The sequence below is a fragment of the Convolutriloba macropyga genome, chromosome 11 (assembly GCF_964194025.1).
Source record: "Convolutriloba macropyga chromosome 11, txConMacr16.3, whole genome shotgun sequence".
NCBI lineage: Eukaryota > Metazoa > Xenacoelomorpha > Acoela > Convolutidae > Convolutriloba > Convolutriloba macropyga.
The window spans coordinates 36,474,059-36,495,707 of NC_134478.1; the positions used below are offsets into that span (position 1 = coordinate 36,474,059).

At 36.2% G+C, this 21,649-nt stretch overlaps 2 protein-coding genes across 2 annotated transcripts in view; one reads left to right on the forward strand and one right to left on the reverse strand.

Annotated features, from left to right (window-relative positions):
* Window positions 1-21,649, forward strand: part of LOC142349115 (uncharacterized) — a 630,633-nt gene that overhangs the window by 118,216 nt on the left and 490,768 nt on the right. The gene's annotated exons all lie outside the window — the stretch shown is intronic.
* Window positions 18,437-21,649, reverse strand: part of LOC142349656 (uncharacterized) — a 48,578-nt gene continuing 45,365 nt past the window's right edge. Inside the window, exon 2 of the mRNA XM_075401375.1 lies at window positions 18,437-19,265. Coding sequence (XP_075257490.1) covers window positions 18,625-19,265 — 641 coding nt within the window. The 3' untranslated portion in view covers window positions 18,437-18,624. The remainder of the gene's footprint in view (window positions 19,266-21,649) is intronic.

A 21,649-nucleotide genomic window follows, 5' to 3' on the forward strand; every position in this document is an offset into this window, starting at 1 on the left:
AAAATGTTGCAAAAATTAGCAAAAATTACTTAACAGATATAAACCAGCTAATCCAAGTCACGGCTAACCAAAAAAAAACCCAACCAGCAAAACCGGCTCCAAAATATGAATAACTGTGGTCCCCAACGCCTGAAACTTGCCCTGATCCGACGAATTTGTCGCCCTTGCAGAGAGAAATCTTTGAGCAATTGCTGAAACTGCAATAGGAAAAATTAGATTTAAAGGGAAAAGTGGGAAAAATTGGCCCTCAATGACAATTAAAAAAGTTGTAGTAGGTGAATTGATAGTTGAATTTAGTGACATCTTAGCAAAACACAGATTTTACGTCGGATTTAATACAGATTTAAAAATAAAGTTAACTTCAGAAAGAAGCATACCAGTTTATAAACAGGGCCCACCAACGCCTATCCACTTGAGAAATGAGCTGCAAGTAGAGATAGTTTTAATGCATTATTACAGATTGATAACAACGTTGTCTCAATCAAAATATAGCAGTCCCCTTTTCGCAAAACGAAAGAATTCAGGAAGACTTAGACTGTTAATTGACTTGAGAAAAGTAAATCATTTGCTGAAACATGATTGTGTGAATACGAATTTCCAGATTTAAAATATGAGCGATGCAATATACTACCTCGCCGAGAAAAAGTTGTTTCCGAAACTTGATTGTTCTCAAGCATACCACTGCGTGCAAATGGCAGACAATATTTCAGTGCAACTGCTAGCATTTAAATTTGCTTCGAGAACTTATGCATATAAATGCCTTGTCCAAGGATTAAATATGTCAGTAAACGGATGTAGTTCTTTCATTAGACATTTTTTTGACCCAAGCTTGGCCTCAGGAAATTGTACACAGTTTATGGATGAAATTGGAAATGCAGTAACGAATTTTGAAAAATTGGTACCCTCTTTACGAGAAATATTTATCTCTGTACGTCAATCAGGACTGCAATTGTCACCCAAAAAGTGTGAAATAGAAACTGATACAATGAAATGTCTCGGAAAAAACATTAGTGCAGAAAAAATATCACCAGAAAAGTCTAAAATCACCAAATTACTTGATAAATTCGAAATGCCGACAATAACAAAGCAAGTAAAAAGATTATTAGGCATCACACAATTCTTCCGTAATTACATCCCTAACCTAGGTGAGAAACTAATAACACTTTACGGGCTCCTGAAGAAAGAAGCCGTAATAGAAACCTCAGAAGAACACGTAAAAGCATTAGAAGTAATAAAGAAGGACCTAATGGAAGCAACAAATTTAACATTGCGACTACCAAAACCAGGTTTACAGTATGTAATTCTTTGTGATGCTAGTTAGCGCGGTGCAGGTTTTGTACTAAAAGAGGAAGACTATGTAAAGGAAACTGCAAAGAAAAAAAAAGAAAACATACGCTCCCGTATCGTTTGGATCGCATCTTTTTAACGCAACGCAATTAAAAATCTCATTCTATTACAAAAAGTTCCTAGATTTGTACTGCGCGCTGGACCACTTTACGCACTACAATTGGGTATCAAGCAAACAAGTAATTATACTCACTGACAACAAAAACCTTACACAATTCTTTCAATCAAAAGTAATACCGCCATCTCTTTGGAATTGTTTAGACAGAATACTTGCCTTTAACATAGTAATTGCTCACATTCCTGGACGTGCTAATTACAGAGCAGATTTCCTCTCTAGAAAAGAGAATGACCAAACCGCAACAATGTCTTTCAAACTAACAGATAGAATCCCAGTTAGAGAAATTGAAATTGATACAGAAGCACAAAACCCTGACGTTGAACTAAATGTGTTATTTGATGCTGAAAATTTTGGAAATGAAATCAATAGTGACAAAATTGACGTCATTAAAAAATTCGGGCTCTACAATGGTTACAAAAAAACAGAATAATTTACTGATATCAGAAATACAAGGGCTGGTTAAACAAATAAATGAACAAGAAATAAATTCAATTCAGTATCCAAGTCCAATAGATGAGTTTCCAGATCTTACAGACAAATTAATTAGCCTCAATTTAGCAGAAGAGCAGCAAAAAGATGCAGATATTAGAAAATTAACAGGCTGGATACAGCAAAACATTCATCAACCAGACCTAAAGTATGCCTCAACAGCTTAAATATTATTACAAGCATTTAAATAGATTAATTCTTGAAGGGAATGTCTTTTAGCGGAATTTTTATGATGATACTGGAAAAGTACTTCGAAAACAATTCTGTGTACCTAAGCATTGGTGGAAAGAGTCTAGATATAAACTCCATAATTCACATGCAGCAGGTCGTTTAGGCATTGAAGCAACAATTCAAGAATTCAGAAAGCGATTTTAATATCCAGGCTTTACTGAAAATTTCATAAGTTTCATTGAAAATTGTCTCACATGCCTTCAATTAAACAGAGTTCCAAAAAACCACATTGCACAAAAATTACAACCAGTCAGCGCACTACAATCATATCCAGGAGATATGCTCCAAATTGATTTAGTAGGCCCTCTTAAGTCCACACAGTTTAAGTATGTTTTGAGTGGAATAGATGTTTTCACAAAATACCTATTCGCAGTCCCACTAACTAAAGGGTAAGCCAACACAGTAGTCCGAGAGTTAGTAAAAGTATTCTTCGAACACAGCTACACTCCTCAAACAATACTTAGTGACTTAGGAACAAATTTTACTTCTGAATTAATGTCAGAATTAGCAAGTCTATTAGAAATAATGTTAAAGCATGCCTCATTAAAACATCCTCAGACTATCGGAGCAATAGAGCGATCACGAGGACCACTAAAACGAATTTTGATGCTCAATACTGAGGAACACTGGAAAGACTGGCACAAATATGTTCCTCTGGCAACATTCATTCTAAATACTTCATATTAATCAACAAAAAATTATTGTCCTTCAACTTTATTCCATGGTAGAGAACAAATAAAACCCCTTAATATTAGGTTCTCCAGAAAATTAATGGTTACAAGAGCAGTAAACTCAGACTTTGTAGGCAAACTGCAAGATGCCATGATGCAAAAGTTTGAGAAAATAAGGAAAAGTTAACAGCCGCAGATTTGAAGTACAAAAAGTATTATGACCAAAAAGCCGCAGCAAAGCCCTTTCCAGAAAAATCATTCTGTCTAATTTTGAATACTCAACTGCTACAACAATCAACGGTAATTGCTCCTCAATTTCAGAAATGGCTACCGTTGTACAAATCGGAAAAAAGTGATTCAAATTACATCATTCGAAAAGTAAACACAAATTACACACAATGTGTCCACCGTTTCAGATTAAAGCCAATCAAACCAAGTGAACCCCCTGAAGACCTCCAGGTTGTCAAACCTGCAAATTTTCAACTTGATCAATCAAGATGGCAACACATGGAACCAGATCTTTTTTGATAAACACATTCAGGAATTAATTAATGAAAAAGAAAAGGAAACACAGCCAGCAAAAACAATTAAACCAGACCCAGCCAGAGTAACGATAAACGTTCCCCTAGGTCGACCTTTGGCAGGACCAGTAGCAGCAGCACCTCGAGCACTACCTCCGGCCCCACTAAGGGTAGCAGCACCAGCAGTTAGACCGCGAACCACCCCAGTACATGTTCCGGTGCTTGACTCTTCAAGTTCAGACGAAGCATTTCCAAAATTATTTGAAGAAAATGGCAGTTCGGATGAGAACCTAGCTAACTTGAACCTAGACGCTGAACAAATAGCACGAATACCGGTCGATCCGTTAATCGTAGATGAAATTAGGCAACAACAACCAGAAGCTCGTAACCCTCTGGTATCATCTTCTTCAGTTGATGAAATGTTTCGACCTCTTCAACAACCCCAACCAGCAATAATGTCATTTGATATTGAGTCACTTCCAGAAAGACATGGAGAGCAATTTGCATTAACCGAAAGGAAATTAAGAGCGCGACCTTATCACCCAAAACGAAAACCGTAAAAAAGTGCATTTAAATCATCAGAGAATTATCAAAAACATACGTGTCTTTCAAAAAGAAAAAGAAATCAATTTGCAAAAAAAAGGATAGATCAAATTTTTACCTAACCAACCGAGTTAGAAGATCGGGCAGTCCTAGACCGAAAAACGCACGAGTCAGACTTGAACAAGAAGAAAAACGTGAAGCAATAAAATCATCTGCACAAGCAGCAAAACAATCAAATACACCAAGTAGAGCGACGAAATTAGACCAAGTTAGATAAAGTATTATAAAATATTTAGGGAAAAAGCCTAGAAGTTCATTAAACAGACCAGTAACTAGATCACAAACAAAAAACTCCTCCCCTGGTTCTTTTTACCAAAATTTAAATCACTTTAGTCAAGAAATAAACGCAACAAACCTCAGTTCACCAACAAATATCCTACAATATCCGCACTCTTTTGCACTCTGTATACCAGCAGACCTTGTAATGGAGGAAAGATTAGCTCGATAAGTCAAAAGCTGGTACCCAGCAGGACGAAGTGCAACGAAGCTTAGATATCCTCCACATATTTGTTCATTTTTAAAAAATTTTGACTCCTATTTTGAGCGTTTTGTCTTCAGTTTAATTACTAAAATTGGATACTATCACAAGTCCAAATACGAATCAGTATTATCAAATCTTTATGAATTAAGAGAAATAGCTATAGATGCAGGAATCCAACACTTAAGTCTTCCAAAACTCGCCAGTGTCTATGATAACTTGGAATGTGACATCGTTCTTGAGCTTATATGTCAAGTTTTCAAACCTCTACCCATAACCATTTACATTCATTAGAACGTAGAGACCCAGTAAATTCTAGCAAGGCCCTCTAACTGCCCCAATAGCCCAACAAGACTGAGCAACATGGTCCTAATGTCCAAAAATTGCACAAAACTCGGAAAATTTCGATCTTAAAGTCTAGTTATTTTAAAATAAGGAATCATTGGTCTGAACCTGGTTTAAATTAGTGTCCTGAAAATCCCTTGTCCAGTAAAAGAGATCCCAGCTATAATCGACCCATCATGACCCGTTCTAAGTACCAAAAACTTAGCCTAACTTTGACCTTTCCAAAAATCCTAGGTTTTCTTCTGAAAAACAGGCATAAAATTGTCAAAAATGCCCCAATCACTCCAAATTTTTGCGCTCCTGGGTGTTTTAAGCAGCAAAATTGACCTGCAAGTTTTGAAGCAATTTGGAGTATTTTAAAAACTGAGTGACAACGAGCTGCCCAAAATTTGACACGTTTCGAATCCGCTCGAATTCACAGATAATTCCTACAAAAATTCCCCGATTGACCCATGTTGGTTCTAGACCATTTTACTGCTCACGCTTGGCATCCCAGTAACCAAAAATCCCGGCAAAACTTAATAAAAGTTGAGTTATGACAAAAATACTGAGATTGCCTATCAAATTGCGTTAAAATTGATCAAAATGTAGTGTAAATTATACTCCAAAATTATGCCAAAACCTGCCCCAAATGCTTCCAGCAGCTACTGCCAATTGCCACCTAATGGTACAAACTCAAACAACCATAAAAACCCGATAATTCTCATTTCTGTTCTACCTGACCCAATTGGTGACACCTTTACCCCTTACTAATCTAGTGCAACCCCCCACTAGCCTAGTAGTACCATAAAAACCAGTCCCAGCTCACCCCAGTACCAACAGTGAAGACTTAAACCCAAATAAGCTCCAAAATTGTCCCAATTTTGCCAGAGAAAATTCAGTTGTTTCACGCTAGAGTCAAAAATTTTAATTTCTGACAAAAATTAACCATATCATCATCACTCCCACATCCATTTTTCTCAAATTATGCACTTCCAGCCCCCAAATGTCAATACAAGCTGAGAAAAGACGGCCAAAGCGCCAAAATTCACCAATTGTATGCAATTCTTGAAAAAAGTTATTATTAGCTTAAACCATTCGGTTTAATTTTATTAGCTTAAAACATTCGCATGCTTAAGTTATACACGCTCGTATTAAAATATTGAAAATTGTTATGTAAAATGTTGCAAAAATAGTAAAAAAAAATTGAAGTCTACCAAACTCTTTTCAATTTATTCAAGATAGCGCCAGATTTCGACCAGAAAAATTTTATTAAAAAGCCGATTTATGAGCCCATATCCAACATTCAGTGTGTCTAGTAATTGTCCCAGTTAAATACATCCTTAGAATTGCATAGAAAAGCATAAATGTAAAAAAATGAAAAAAAATCGAAATCTGCACATATTTGACCAATTTCAGTCGAAAATTCTAAAGTAAAAAACTCAACATAATGACCTTTAATCATGCACCAAACTGCACCAATATCTGCCATCAAAATAGTAGTCACTAGTATGAGCCATAATTATTATTAAAAGTCAATTATCGTCACTCTATGTTGACTTAAGCACAAAACATGACGTGCCATAAGCAGAAATCCAGCACATTTCTCAGACAAAACGGAACAAATTACTTGTAAATCATCTTCAAAGTTACCAAAATGCTACTCCTGACAGCTAAAGATATCAGTACTAGCTAATAGCACCTGATTTAGGCCACTAGAGCATCACCAGACCGACACATGTCTTGAAAAAGCTCGATTAGTGGAAAATTCATGCCTAAAAATTAGCCTTTTGGACTCCAAAATCAATGTTCTGATCCGATAAATCATTCCAAACACCATAATTTAGTATAATACATTAGTACCAGGCACAGAAAAAACCATTTTAACCAACCGGTATCGATATTGTCTAAACAGTGATGACTTTTTCGACTCCAAATTTCATGTTTCAAAAAAAGCCAGTTTCAGGTCACGAAAATAGTCATAACTTTGCGAAAAAAGGTCAATTTATGCCAAATTCTAGCACTGCAGGTTCTTTTGAGCCGCTGAACCGATCTGCAAACTTTGAGTCCAATTGAAGCATATTAAAAACGACCAAAATTTAATCGACCAAAAAACCTCCCAAAACCTGAATTCATTGCATAGTCAATCCCCACTGATGTCTGATGAGTGTGTCGAGCCAACAATATTGCTCAAAAAAGATTAAAAATTGAAAAATTCACATATATGTACCACCTGTCTTGACGCGAAAAAATTAACTAAAATTACAATAAAACTACATGTAAAAATTAGTACCAAATGTTCTTCCAAATCAGCTTATACCACAGAAAATTGTTACTAGCAACCAGGGCACGTGTCTAGAATCTTTAGAACTAGTTTATTGCCATTTTTTTACAAGTAAAGTAAAGTTATTACTCACAAAGGAAAAATGTCACTATATCACTTTTCTTGTTCTTTCACAAATATGTCATCATATAGCTTCACACTGACATGATAACAATACCACTTGCTCTATTGCACAACAGCGATTGGATCCAAGAGTATAAATCAATTATAACTGCTACAATCATAAGATAATCAGTAAAAACTCACCTATAAATGAAACTAAATTACATGATGATAGAAATTGCACCGACACTCGTCAGTCCTCATCGGCGCTATCCTCAGCCATAGTACCATCACCACCAGTACTCTGAAGAGCATGGGCTCTTTGCCCGACTGAAACAAGCCACGTACCACTCAGCTTTACCTTACCTGAAAAATTGCCACAAAAATGAATAGAATGTTACAAAATTACCCTGAATTTCGACTATTTGTGCACAAAAACAGATCAATACTTAATCCGGAACGTCCACAATCGGCTCGCAATGGTATCGATACTCCTTGTTGATGATCTTCCCGATGCACTGTATCAGTACAGCAGGAGCGGTGGCCTTAGTTTTGATAGAATGCTTGTAGTCCACTCAACCGCCGCGCATTTCCTCATCATACTGCCAATAAATATTGACATTGCATCCGAGGAAATACGCCATACCACCAAACTAAGCAGACTTCAGATAACATCTCGCTACATGTAAATGTACCAGTATTACCATGTATTAAAAGTTAAATTTACTTAGAACTCGGCCAATGACCCATTAGCTTCACTCTCAGCAATCTCATACTCCGACACAATGTACCCTATCTCGTCCTTCACCAGCTCAGAGAACCCAGGCGAACGCGTCATGGCCAAAATAGCCAGGTGCAGTACACGAACATTATGCTTGGGTACCTTTTTATCTGCAAATGAAACAATTAAATATGAGTTAGAGCCAAAAAATAAAGAAAAATTTCGATGAAATAGAACTATTACCTGACTTCCGACCAGTTAAAGTGTAGTACAGAGCACTGAGAGCACTCAGATCACCAACTTCGACCCTCACGCCAGCCACGCCAAGCCGTTTTGGAGTTTTAAATGATACCACGTCCACATGATCAGCGTAAATGTCATTATAAAACTCAAACCCCAAATCAGCAAACACATTTGCGCGAAGATTCGCACGGAAAAAAGTGCAATGCACCTCTTTGTCGCTCATTTTCTTCACGAAACATGGCATAAACTCATGATTGGACCTACATAACGATCAACAACTCCTCCACGCTAATAACAAACGCACTAACTACAAAAAAGACAAAAACTCCTAAGAATCTTTTACACATATGAATTAGAATATATTTACCTTTCAACAGCAGCCTGCAAACCACCCTGAGAGCGAAGAAAGAAGAACCCAGCAGCTTTTACGCAATCGACTTGAGTCCTCACACGAGTTATGTGCTCTGCTGAAACACTGAGCCCGACATGAAGAGGAGCTAATTCCTGAGTCACCATCTGCTGAGTTGGAATTTCCGACTCCTGAACTACAAGAACACCATCCAACTTCACTTCAACCTGATACATCAACAACTTACGATTCACCTCCAAATCTGAGGTCCCCACGTTCTTTGTCCCCAGTCCCAAGTGCTCTGCCCTTGCTGGATAAGCTTTTCGATCTTCAGACGATTTAACAGACGCTGGATACGTCCATTCAGCCAGAGGCAACGATTTGCTTCCCGAGAACGACAAAAAATCTTCATACTGGGAAAGATCCATGAGTAACAACAAGTATCTGAAAGTCCAAAAATTGAGTTAAACTAGTATTCAAACAAACTGAAAGTTAAAGTGAAACTTGCAAATTGAACAAACAGCTAAATGGAATCACACAAATTGAACACGTTAAACAATTAATGCCCGCTAATAAAAATACAATTGACCGCTAATCGTAAAAATACATGTTGTAAATTACACAATAACGCCGCGAACACAAAATTACTCCTTCCAGTGACATTCACTTATTCACTAATCCTCACTAATTCTCCTTTTATCCCCTACTCACGCCCTCATTCCCCCCCCAAAAGTTTAATATATTACTATGATATTAGTACAACCTTATTAAATATTAACAGCACCAAGTATATTAGTCGGTATATTAAAACAAAATACCCGGTAGTACAACTAAGTATACAGAAAAGTCAGTCAATGGGTTAAATAAATAATAAATAAAAATAGCTAGTTACACTGTTGTTTCCATCATTTCAGCTCCTTCCTTATCCTCCATCTCAATCTCTTCCCTCTCCTCAATCTTTGTCAAACTTCTTCCTCTCCTTCTCGTCCTCCACTTCCCAATAATTCCGAATAATATCAATAATAATAGAATTGTTAATAGTAATTTTGTGCCCCAGTCCCAACATTCTCCTCCATCTTCTAAACTAATACTAACACTAATCTAACTATTACTGTACTAGGATCTGTACTAATATTACACTCTGGATGACTAAAACGGGAGCAGTGAACCCCGTTCCTTGACACATACCTGGTCCCGTTGTTGCAACACCCCAGAGTGATATTATGCGGGCCGACAGTGATATTAAAACACTTTTTGGACTCAAATAATCTGAAAAACTCGAAAAAAAACATTTAAACGCTACAGAATTTGAGCCCCCTCCGACCACTAATCCCATAACCATACACCTACCATTTAGCCAAACAACTACATTACAACACCATAAAACAACATATTTAGTAGTAATATCAATAAACATACACATTAACACACATGACAACAAATAAATACCACATAAACAAGTGCCAAATTGAAAGAATTAGAACCAGAAGCTTAGTACATTAAATAAATGAGCAAATAAACACCGGAAAGCTAAATAAACACCATTAGAACAACCAGAAGTGCCACATCAGCAGTAAATTGTCCTGAAACACAGTTGTTATTATTGAAACACAAAAATGTTGTTATTATTGAAACACAATTACTTACATTTTTCATAAATCTCGTACTTGTATGGCCTACATTTGAGACTGCAATTAATACGGAAGAAGCGTTAGCTCAAGAAATAATTTTTCATAAGGAAGGAAAGATCCTTATAACTGAGAAAATCATTAATGCCGAGTTTTTAGTTCCATTTCCTCGATATAACTTTACAGTACGACAACAGGTAGAGACTCTACTTCAAGAAATATCGACAAAATGGATTACACAATCAGCGTTTCGTCATTCTACTTAAACTACCACTTATATAAACAAAACAGATATTTTCAAAGTAGACTGGCTCACGAAAGTCCTCAACGAAACTGTTGCAGCAGAAATCGAAGTCTTCAAACTGAGGAACGAAACCAAAAAACTCCTTACCAGAGTCGAAGAAGACCCCAGAAACCGACAAAAAAAACCGCTCCCTTGCAATAGCATCTGCAGTTGCCGGAATTGGACTCTTCGCCCCGGAATAGCTATGAGCAGCGGAGGATGCGGTGGAATTACAGGAATTTTCGGCTCGTGCCAGCGAACGTCTCAAAATGCCGAAAATATCGATAGATTAGCGAATAGTTTTAATAACCTTAACCACTATGTCATGGATATCAGCGCCCAATCATATGAGAAATTCTTTCTAGTTGCTGACGAATTTGCAAAAGATTACAAAGTTCAAAACGAAATGCAAGAAAACCAGAACAGAAACTGGAAACTAGTTGAGGAACAATTTGCAATTGTGGATCTGAACTTGGACGGAATAGCAACCTGTATAGAAATTCGAGCAATTCAACAGCAACTTAACTTCAACTTTGATACAGCATCTTCATTACTTCTTACTCTTTAACCAGAAATTAAATGGCTTTTACTCATTCAGAATTAATGTTATAAATGCTATTCCAACTCTGATTGATAAACGCTTTCCAATCTCTTTAGTAGCACGTAAATCTTTGATCAAGATTCGCGATGCAGTCCATGATAGCCAAAAGAACGCCCCAGATCTTCTAAATTTGGCAATACCCATGAATGATGTACTTTCGTATTACGAAACGAAACTTTTAGAATAGATTTCAACAGTAGAAGAGGGACTTTTACTGACCTTAGCCATTCCCCTAACATCTAGCCATACATTGTTTGAAATTTATTATGCAAATGCAATCACTATGCCCCAGGAGGACTCTGTTGTTGCCTTTCAATGGGCAATTGAGAGAGAAAATCTATCAATCTCAGAAGGTCATATGGAAACAACAGTACTGACGAGATCTCAGTATGACAACTGCCGTGGATCGCCACGATACCGAATCTGTCACGAGATGATGAAAACCCACCTTTGATTCTCCTCGTGTCTAGCAACCCTCAAGTCTCATCATGCCATTACAGCATTGAAAGTATGTGACACAGAGAAGGTTGTGTTACCCAACCCAGAGCAAGCACAGAACCTTGGATACGGAATTTGGCTTCTAACATCAGCTTCAAGTGATTTTATCTTTATTGAGATTGGTAGGGACAAGAATGGCCGACAAACCAACCTTCCTCATAAAGATTGTAACATCTGTTTTTAATCACATTAAAATGTGGACATACGATGTTCAGTGACCACATTAAAATTAGAGCTGATATACAAAGTTGTCAGTACCTTACAGCAAATAGAATAAAAGTAAAATTGCTTGATCCACTAGCACATTTAATTGATTCAAAACTCAACTTTGACGAACTAACGAAATATGAAACAAGAAATGAAGCAAATCTTGATTTATTGAAGAAAGTTAAAACTGAATTCTTTTATTCAAATCGAAAATTATCAACCGAATCAGTAGACGACATAGCAAAGCCAATTACCAACAAAATGAAGTCATTCAAGCCAGCACTATATTCAACCAGTATATCCTTATACTCGTGCAGATTATATATGTTTCATAAAAAAATTGTAAAACCCAGTTCCCTATTAAAATTTTCATGGAAAATTTTTATAAAGCCCGGTGGTGTCACGCTCCTATTTCGTACCTCATAGTTACGTTATGTTTTTCCTATAAGTATCCATAATAAGTGCTAAAATTAGTTCAAATTCAGATAGTTCTCAAGCCATATATAGCCAGTATTTCCATTTAGGCCTGTAGCAACTCAGGGTACAGCTCTGCGGAACGACAGAACACCAGATAACCAGCCTGAAGGCCAGTTGACCAAAATCTCTTAAAACTTCATAGAACTTGAGAAGTTCTTACTAATAATTGTTGATCAATTCTTGATGAAATAATTAAAGATTGAACTGGAAAATCTTTATAAAATGCTAAGTTAAAATAAGGTTTCCTTAGAGCTAAATTGAGACCCAATGAAGCTTTAAAATTCAAAGCAAATTATTTGAAATATCACGCATCTGAACCTCTCAATAAAAGGCTATTACTAGCTAGTTTTATTCAAAATATAACCGCTTAAAACCGCACTGTGAAACATCAAAATAATTCCATCTAAAGTGATAATTATTCACATTATTCGCTTCCAACATTAACATCAATAACACCTCGCAAATCATATTATAAGTCAGTGCGTAACAGTGTTCCCCAGGAGGACTCTGTTGTTGCCTTTCAATGGGCAATTGAGGGAGAAATCTATCAATCTCAGAAGGTCATATGGAAACAACAGTACTGACGAGATCTCAGTATGACAACTGCCGTGGATCGCCACGATACCGAATCTGTCACGAGATGATGAAAACCCAACTTTGATTCTCCTCGTGTCTAGCACCCCTCAAGTCTCATCATGCCATTACAGCATTGAAAGTATGTGACACAGAGAAGGTTGTGTTACCCAACCCAGAACAAGCACAGAACCTTGGATACGGAATTTGGCTTCTAACATCAGCTTCAAGTAATTTTACCTTTATTGAGATTGGTAGGGACGAGAATGGCCGACAAACCAACATTCCTCATAAAGGTTGTAACATCTGTTTTTAATCACATTAAAATGTGGACATATGATGTTCAGTGACCACATTAAAATTAGAGCTCATATACAAAGTTGTCAGTAACTCCCAGCAAATAGAATAAATGTAAAATTGCATGATCCACTAGCACATTTAATTGATTCAAAACCCAACATTGACCAACTAACGAAATATGAAAGGAGAAATGAAGCAAATCTTGATTTATTGAAGAAAGTTAAAACTGAATTCTTTTATTCAAATCGAAAATTATCAACCGAATCAGTAGACGACATAGCAAAGCCAATTACCACAAAAATGAAGTCATTCAAGCCAGCACTATATTCAACCAGTATATAATTATACTCGTGCAGATTATATATGTTTTATAAAAAAAGTTGTAAAACCCAGTTCCTTCTTAAAATTTTCATGGAAAATTTTTATAAAGTCCGGTGGTGTCACGCTCCTATTTCGTACCTCATAGTTACGTGATGTTTTTCCTATAAATATATATAATAAGTGCTATAACTTAGTTCAAATTCAGATAGTTCTCAAGGCCATATATAGCCAGTATTTCCATCTAGGCCTGTAGCAACTCAAGGTACAGCCCTGCGGAACGACAGAACACCGGATAACCTGCCTGAAAACCAGTTGACCGAAATCTCTTAAAACTTGATAGAACTTGAAAACTTCTTACTAATAGTTGTTGATCAATTCTTGATGAAATAATTAAAGATTGAACTGGAAAATCTTTATAAAATGCTAAGTTAAAATAAAATTTCCTTAGAGCTAAATTAAGACCCAATGAAGCTTTAAAATGCAAGGCAAATTATTGGATATATCACGCATCTGAACCGCTCAATGAAATGCTATTACTAGCTAGTTTTATTCAATATATATCGGCTTAAAACCGCACTGTGAAACATCAAAATAAGTCCTTGTAAAATGATAATTATTCACTCTATTCGCTTCCAACATTAACATCAATAACACCTCGAAAAACATATTAAAAATCAGTGCGTAACAGTGTTATTTTTTAGAAATCACATAATGCGCTATTTTGTTGAAATAATTGGAGTTGATTATGCACTTTTTTTACGGAAGAGATTATGTTATTGAAAGCTTCAACAGCGTATTCTCGCAAAGTTTAATTGAATTTTTGTGTTTTGTCTATCTTTGTTGTTTGAAGTTGTAGATTGGAGACATATTTTAGACAATGACAGCTATCAATGTATTTTTAGGTAACTCTTACTGGACATAACATTATTTAATTATTTCGTTATTTGAAATTATTTGTTTCCAAAAAAGATAAACGTGTTCTTTAATTCGCTCGTTTCGTCCCTTTTTGTCTATTTGTTACTGAGTCTCATTGAGAACTGGTTTCCTGTATTTTTGAGTTAAGTAGTAACTAATTTGTTTGGTTCAGATTTCAAATGACGCTATTTTCACTTTTTATTAGTTATTTGATTTAAAAAAGTCAATGGATTTTGGATGAAAATTATGTCTGTTCTTGTTATTTGATTTTATTGCTTGACTTGTCTTGCCGCCTTGAAACTGACATGTATGTTTGGCCCACTAATGTGGCATTAATTACATTACTGAGTTATTTCATTTGAAAGCAATTTTTAAATTCATACGTTATTTTTTAACCATATTTTAATTTTTGAAATTGTTCTATCTCTTCCTCATGCGGTAGACAATTGAGCCCAAAGCATAGATGAGTGGGTTCGAAACATTATCAGTTTTATTTTATCTACCAAAAATTCAGCGCAGTAATTTTGTATGGATGTTTACAATTATCTAAATTTTCCAGCTTCATAATAGTTTTGTAATTTTTTCAGCAACACAAAGGGACATTTATTTGCTAACTAGGAAATAGGGTATGTTTTATTAAAATTTTCATTATCTATCTTGAAATAAAGACAATCCCAGTGTTCGCTTTTGTAGTTCAATTGCTGCAATTAATTAATTAATTATTCGTTCGAGAAATTATTTTTGCGGTTCCCGCTTGTTCACCCCTATTCATTAAACCCCCTATCATTTAACCCTGATTTATCCACCCCCGTATCATTTACCCCTCTCTCTTTTAACCCCTCTATCATTTCACCCCGATTTTAATCTTTCTATAAAATGAAGATTATTAAATTAGCAAAATAATCAATTGGCCATTCCACGCGGGCCATGCCTCGTGGACCATGGCCATGCCTCAGCGGCCCTTGGGACTTGATATGAAACTATCACAACCAAACGTGGGATTAATTTAGCCACTTAATTATGACTAAACATGCCTTTAATGTCGACTGCTAATGGGTGGGAGGAAATGATAGAGCCCGGGTCGAGGTGTCACCGCTAAAAATCGCTAAAAGATGTAAAATTTGCGGTGAATTTGAGTAAAAGTGTAAGATTTGCGTTCAATGCAATGAATGCGGTGAAAAAAACCTTTTCAGCGGTGAAAAATTGTGTTTCACCCCTTAAACGGTGAAAGAAAATTTTTCACTGCTACCAGCAGGTTGCGGTGAAAAAAAAAAATTTTCAGCGCTACCAGCAGAATACGGTGGAAAACAATTTTTCACCGCTACCAGCAGGATGCAGTGAAAAAAATTTTTCAGCGCTACCAGCAGAATGCGGTGAAAAACAATTTTTCACCACTATCAGCAGAATGCGGTGAAAAAAATTTTTCACAGCTAAAATAGCAAATCTTACAAATGTTCACCTGGATAATTTCAACGCTTATCTTTTAATTACAGGAAATATCATTGAAGTAAGTGACAGATGCCTCACTGGATTACGGAGTTGGTGATACGCAGGAGGAAGAGGTTCAAACCCTTGTACGACAGTTTCTTTTTTGTAAGAATTCCGGTGAATGCGGTGAAAAAAAATTTTCACAGCTAAGAACCGTAAAAATTCACCGCATTCAACGCTAAAAGATGCGGGCGCTTTGCGTTGAAAAAAGTTTTTTTAAAACCGCTATTCACTGCTAATCTTACATTATTTTTTGGCCAAACCTCGACCCGGGAGGGGTTAAATGATATGGGGTTAACTGAATAGGGGTGAAAAGAAGTAGAACCATTTTTGATCGAAATTCGACTGAACAAGTGAATTCACAAGATGCCTAAGAATCGTGGACAAACTAGGAGCGTACACGCTAGTTGGATAAGCTAGTTAATCAATCACAAATTTCGCTCAATTAAAACTAATTTTGACACGCTGCTTTTTCCTTCAAATAAATTTCCGCTGCTTCCAGTGTTCTGGAGCACACACAAGATTAAGAAAACAACTCCAAATCAAACCAGAATTTCTGCTCAGAGTTCTAATAAATACAATCACTAAAGAAAAAGCTTTTAAGAATTGTTAAAGATACCTCTCTTACCAATTTTGTTTGTTTTTTGCTGCTCCACTTCAAAATATGCTGTTAATAGAAAAAAATCTCCCATAATTAGCTTTCAGTCAATATCAGAACATATTCAGAATGCTCCCACATGCAATTTTTCTTATTGATTGAGAACAACGACTTATGTGAGTTTCTCTCGAACGGAACACGTTTCACAATTGAGATTTCACTCTTATATTAGATGAAACTACAGAATGCGGCAAATGTGCCCAACTTTGTCTGACGCTGAGGAAATCTGCAACCCAAACTGACACTTGTCAGGGTTGAAATCTTAAAAGAAAACTGGATGGTTGAATTGACTCAGATATACAAAAACAAATGAGAAATTAAGAAGAGAAGTTATATGAAACTGAGGAGATAACCCATATTTTTGGTAAATAACTCTTTATTTGACAAAAGAATGGTGTTTCACCAGAATTGAAATGACCTCAAAACTCTATCAAATGTGTTTCAGTACTATAACGAGGCAATTTCTTTATATTTTTAGTGGATATTTTTTGTCTTTTTCTCATTTGTTTTTAAAAACTGTTTGTAGCATTTAGGAAGTTTTCTTTTTAATCATCTGTTTTTAGTGAGTAAAAATTACTTGCGCCCCCAGACGCACCTGCTAAATTTGTGCATAATGATTATACTATTTAATGGCGCGTACTCAGTAATTTTCGGATGCATAATTTAAGGGGAGGGGTACAAATATTAAAGATACAGAATTTATTTTAAGTCCTGTCTTTTAATGCAATATTTTGCACCATTGATTTGTCATCTGACCGTCCGTTTGCCAGACCACCAGAATTTGACAATTTTTTGTCTTGAGAAACAAGATATGCTGCTAATTCCCGGGACTCTACGTCTCTGGGTAGTTCTCTGAAAGCCTTTACAAGTCACTAAGTATGCGCTTCATTAGAACTTTTAAAGCGAAATAACTGAAAAATGTGATGGACGGATTGAAAATTCCCAACTCTACCACCAGAACTTTTCATCTCCAGGTGTGGGTACCCACCATACCTGTGTTGAGATGTGCACTAGAAATTGTCTTGCGCACTTGAGCGCACTTGAGTCTCATCAGAGGTGGATTGGAGCGCACATAAGTCTGATCATAACCAACTTGGAGCGCATTTGATTCTGATCATGACTTGTTTCAAGTGTGCTTGAGTTTGATCATAAACGGCTTCGAACGCAATTGGGTCTAATCATAAACTATTCAAGCGCAACTGAGTTGGATAAGAAACGATTTCGAATGCTACTGGGTCTGGTCAGAGTCAGCTCTGGTCAGAGTCTGGTCAGCTCCGCAACCAAAGTCTGCAAAAATAGTATAGTCAGGTAATTCCTTTGTGCATTTGCCGTGTCTTTGTTTTTACTGACTGATATCGGCTTCGAAAAATTCATCTTACACCGGCCATCTTTTAACTTGCGCGACCTGAAAAGCACTCAATTCTAATTTTTTTAATACAAAATTTCACACAAATTGACCCTCAGAATTTTTTCTATTATGCTTGAAAACATTCAAAACTCATAAAAATTTTAGAGTATAATGCCGAGTTTCTCAAAATCTCTTAATCCCATTTCATCCCCAACTGACAATCATTTGAAGGCTGCAATAGTCTGCTCTCTTTTTAAAAGCGTCAACTATTCAAATTTGTAGGTAAAAAATTTATATTACATAGACCAGGAGTTAACTGTTATATCCAATTGTTATGTCTATGTTCTAACTCATATTACTACAAAGGTGAAGTTGTTTAAACATTTTATGAGTTCTCCGTAGTTCTATTTTGCGGGGCTCTGTAATGCAACGATAATAAACTTTGATAATAAACCAAAGTCTTGTGATAAAACTATTATCGTTGTAATACAGAGCCCCGAAAAATAGAACTACGGAGAACTCGCAATATTCTGTTTATACAGCTTCACTATTGTAATAACGAAAGAAAAATTTTATAATCTTAATTTCAAATTGTTGTCAAATGAGAACTATACAGTTTTGAGTTTTTTTCATAGAAAACAGTAATTTTTTGAGGGTCAAGATTACATTTAATTTGTATAGAACTTCTAATGCTCACCACAAACAATCCAAACGTTCGCACTAACTATAAATAACTATCAATTCAACTATAAATAACATTGCTGAGTCACTTTATGAAATATTTTTGCAAGAATCATGCGAGATATCTGATGCACTGCAGCGCTAATTAATCACATCAAAGTTCAGTTATGCAAACACATCAATAGAAATTTTTCCGCCAAGCTTGTGGTAGTTAAAGTCTGTGGAATTCAAAGTGTCTGTGAAATAAAATGCAGGTGATTGAACATTATTGAGAGGAAATGCGTTTACATAATCAGCCCTGTTCCACCATTTTTCGTATGGGCAATAAGGCAGTGCATAAGGGTCCTTCGAAAGAGCCACAAACCACCCAAAATCAATGCAGTTACTCCCTTCATAGTAGTCATATATCTGAAAGAAGCGAAGATTCGATAGCCTTTCATTGGAACTGGGATCTCGAATCATGAATTTATTTCCTCTGCCACCTGTTCTTCTGCCTTGAAAATTCCACGAAGAACTGTAATATACCCTATCCCATGTAAACCATGATTCAAAATTGTCTTCCGTGACTGATTCGAAGATCAAGTACTTTGCTCTGGTTAAATCCAAATCAAACACTGAAAACCGGATAAACTTTGCTTCGCTCAATATTTTGATCATGTCGTTGTGGCGATATATCTGGTTAGCATTGACAACAGCTGTTGGTGTAGCTGGACTTTCATCACCTGCTGTGAAGTACCTGTATATGTTCACTCCAGAATAGGCATCCGCTGAAAACACGTTAGTCCACATGTTTTCAATTCGAATATCTAAAAAGGTTGCGTGCGTTATTATAAGACTGTTAATGCACGCTTGCGGTCATTTATCGGCCAAGTTTAGGAAACCACTCAAATGAGCCAGAAGAGGCGATTTGATCCCTCTGCAGAAGAGGCGTTTTTTATCCCTCTCCCAAACTACAATTCCTAATACCTGCCGATAGATGTGCATTTTCTTTGGTTGACTTATGATATTTTCTCAAGTAAATCAGACCGTGAATGATCCATTCTTAGCTCGTCGGAAATTTAGATTGGCCCATGGCAATTCATGGATGGAAAAGAGTGTGAAAAACCATGCTCGACCAAAAATGGTGTGTGCAAAGACCATGATCGTCTTAAATAGTTCATGAAAAAACTTAAGCTGGGCTTTGATGTTCATCTTGACTTTAACGGACTGTGATGGTGCACTTTTGGTCGAGCCATCAAAACTGTCAGGCTGGACCAAAAAATATACGTGCACTTTTAAACCTCATATTATTATAATCATGCAATTGTTTCATATTCTGGAATCAGACGAATAATTAAAATGCAATAATTTAATTGCTGATAAAACTAAACTTTTCTGCTAACAAGTTTCATCTGCAATAACTTCTGACAATTCAGTTAATCTTATGTATTGTGACAGATACGCACTTCCTAACTTGGACTGTCTTGAACTTGGAAGCTAGTTGGGTGCTGCTTGTTGATGCTTTCTGTCTCAACAATAGAAGCCAAAAAACATTCAAACTAATAAATAACAAAGATATAAATTCCATGACTCCCTAAAAGAACTTTGCGTCACCCAGTTTTGGTTATGAAAATCGTTGCTCGTCCAGGAAAAGAAGGTGCTTAAACCTAATTGGAAAAGTTTATAACAAAGCTAGACCTCAGATCGACTTATCATGAAAAGAATTTTGGTTGACTTTAGGTAAGATGATATACCGTGTATTTCTGGTCAAATTTGACCATTACTACTTTTTATTAGTATTTGGCCCTACTAAACTTTTCATGAGTCAAACTCTACCCAGTTTGAGGTGAGCGTTAATGGTAAGACCCACTCAGACCGAATTCAGCCATGATTCGACTTGTGCTTGTTAATGGCCAGACTTGAGCTCGTTTTCAAATTGTTGCTTGTTTTTGGGTCGTTCTTGAGCAAACCCATCCAGACAAAAATCAGGCATGATCTCTAAATCGTTTTCAGCAGGCTGGGTTGTTAAATACTTGTTTCAGAGCATTCAGCTCGTTGCATAATGGTTGTTAATATTTTTGCTCGTTAAGTACTCGTTTGTAACCAAATACTTGTTACGTACTCGTTTTGTTGGTTTCAGCTCGGTATTAACTCGTTCACAGGATTTTTGCTTGTTTTATACGCCATCCAGACCACTGCCGAACCATGATCAGAGTTAACCGATTGATTTCGCGATATGAACATTCCCTTTTTAATGAGAGATACAAAGCTCCAAAAATTGTAAGCAGCGGATTTCCAGCCAATGAAATTAGATCAAAAGTAATTTGATTGCAAAAAATAACCCGAAATTGCTTATGTATGCTCGAGTTGGTGCGCATATTTATCCATTAGTGACTGGAGAGGTTGTTCGAAATTTGACCAACTTAGAGTGATCTAGTTTAGTCAAATGAGAGAATTATTTCAATGGGTAACCTTTGCACCTGCCTGATCCGTAGACAGATGAGTTGAAGAAGAAGGGGTGTGGACATTCAAATTTGTATCCTAACTCTGAGTTTTCACAACTCAACGCTTCATCACCACAAATGTGATGAGCACCCTCGTCTATGTCTCAAAAACGAAAGAACGAAGCACCAACAAACAATTAAACATAACAAACAAGCATAACAACACGAATTTTGTTGCCTATCCTTTTAGTTTCTCATTTTCATTAAGTTAAATCATCTCCCAGTGCATCGAATCCCGGAAACCCTGTCGGGAAACCCGGAAATCTTAGTTTTTACCAGTTATCTTGTCGGGAAACCCGGGAAACAAATTTTTGTCCGATTAAACTTGCATGAAATCTCGGGAATCTTGAGTTTCTTGGGAAAGTTAGCGGGAAACACAGAAATCTTATTTTTTGGGAGGAAAACTTTCCGGGAAAGCCGGGAAGTTTCAGTATTTAAGTAAACATAGCGGAAAACACGGCAGAAGCACGGAACGACTATGTTAATTCTTTAATTCTTTATAGCTATATATATATATATATATATATATATATATATATATATATATATGTATATATATATATATATATATATATATATATATATATATATAATATATATAGAACAGGAAAAGAATGAGGAAAAATGGATTAACTCTCAAAATGGTTGGCCAGCGGAAATGGTTGGCCAGCGGCAATGACCTAATCAGAGCCCTATTGAGTTTAGAA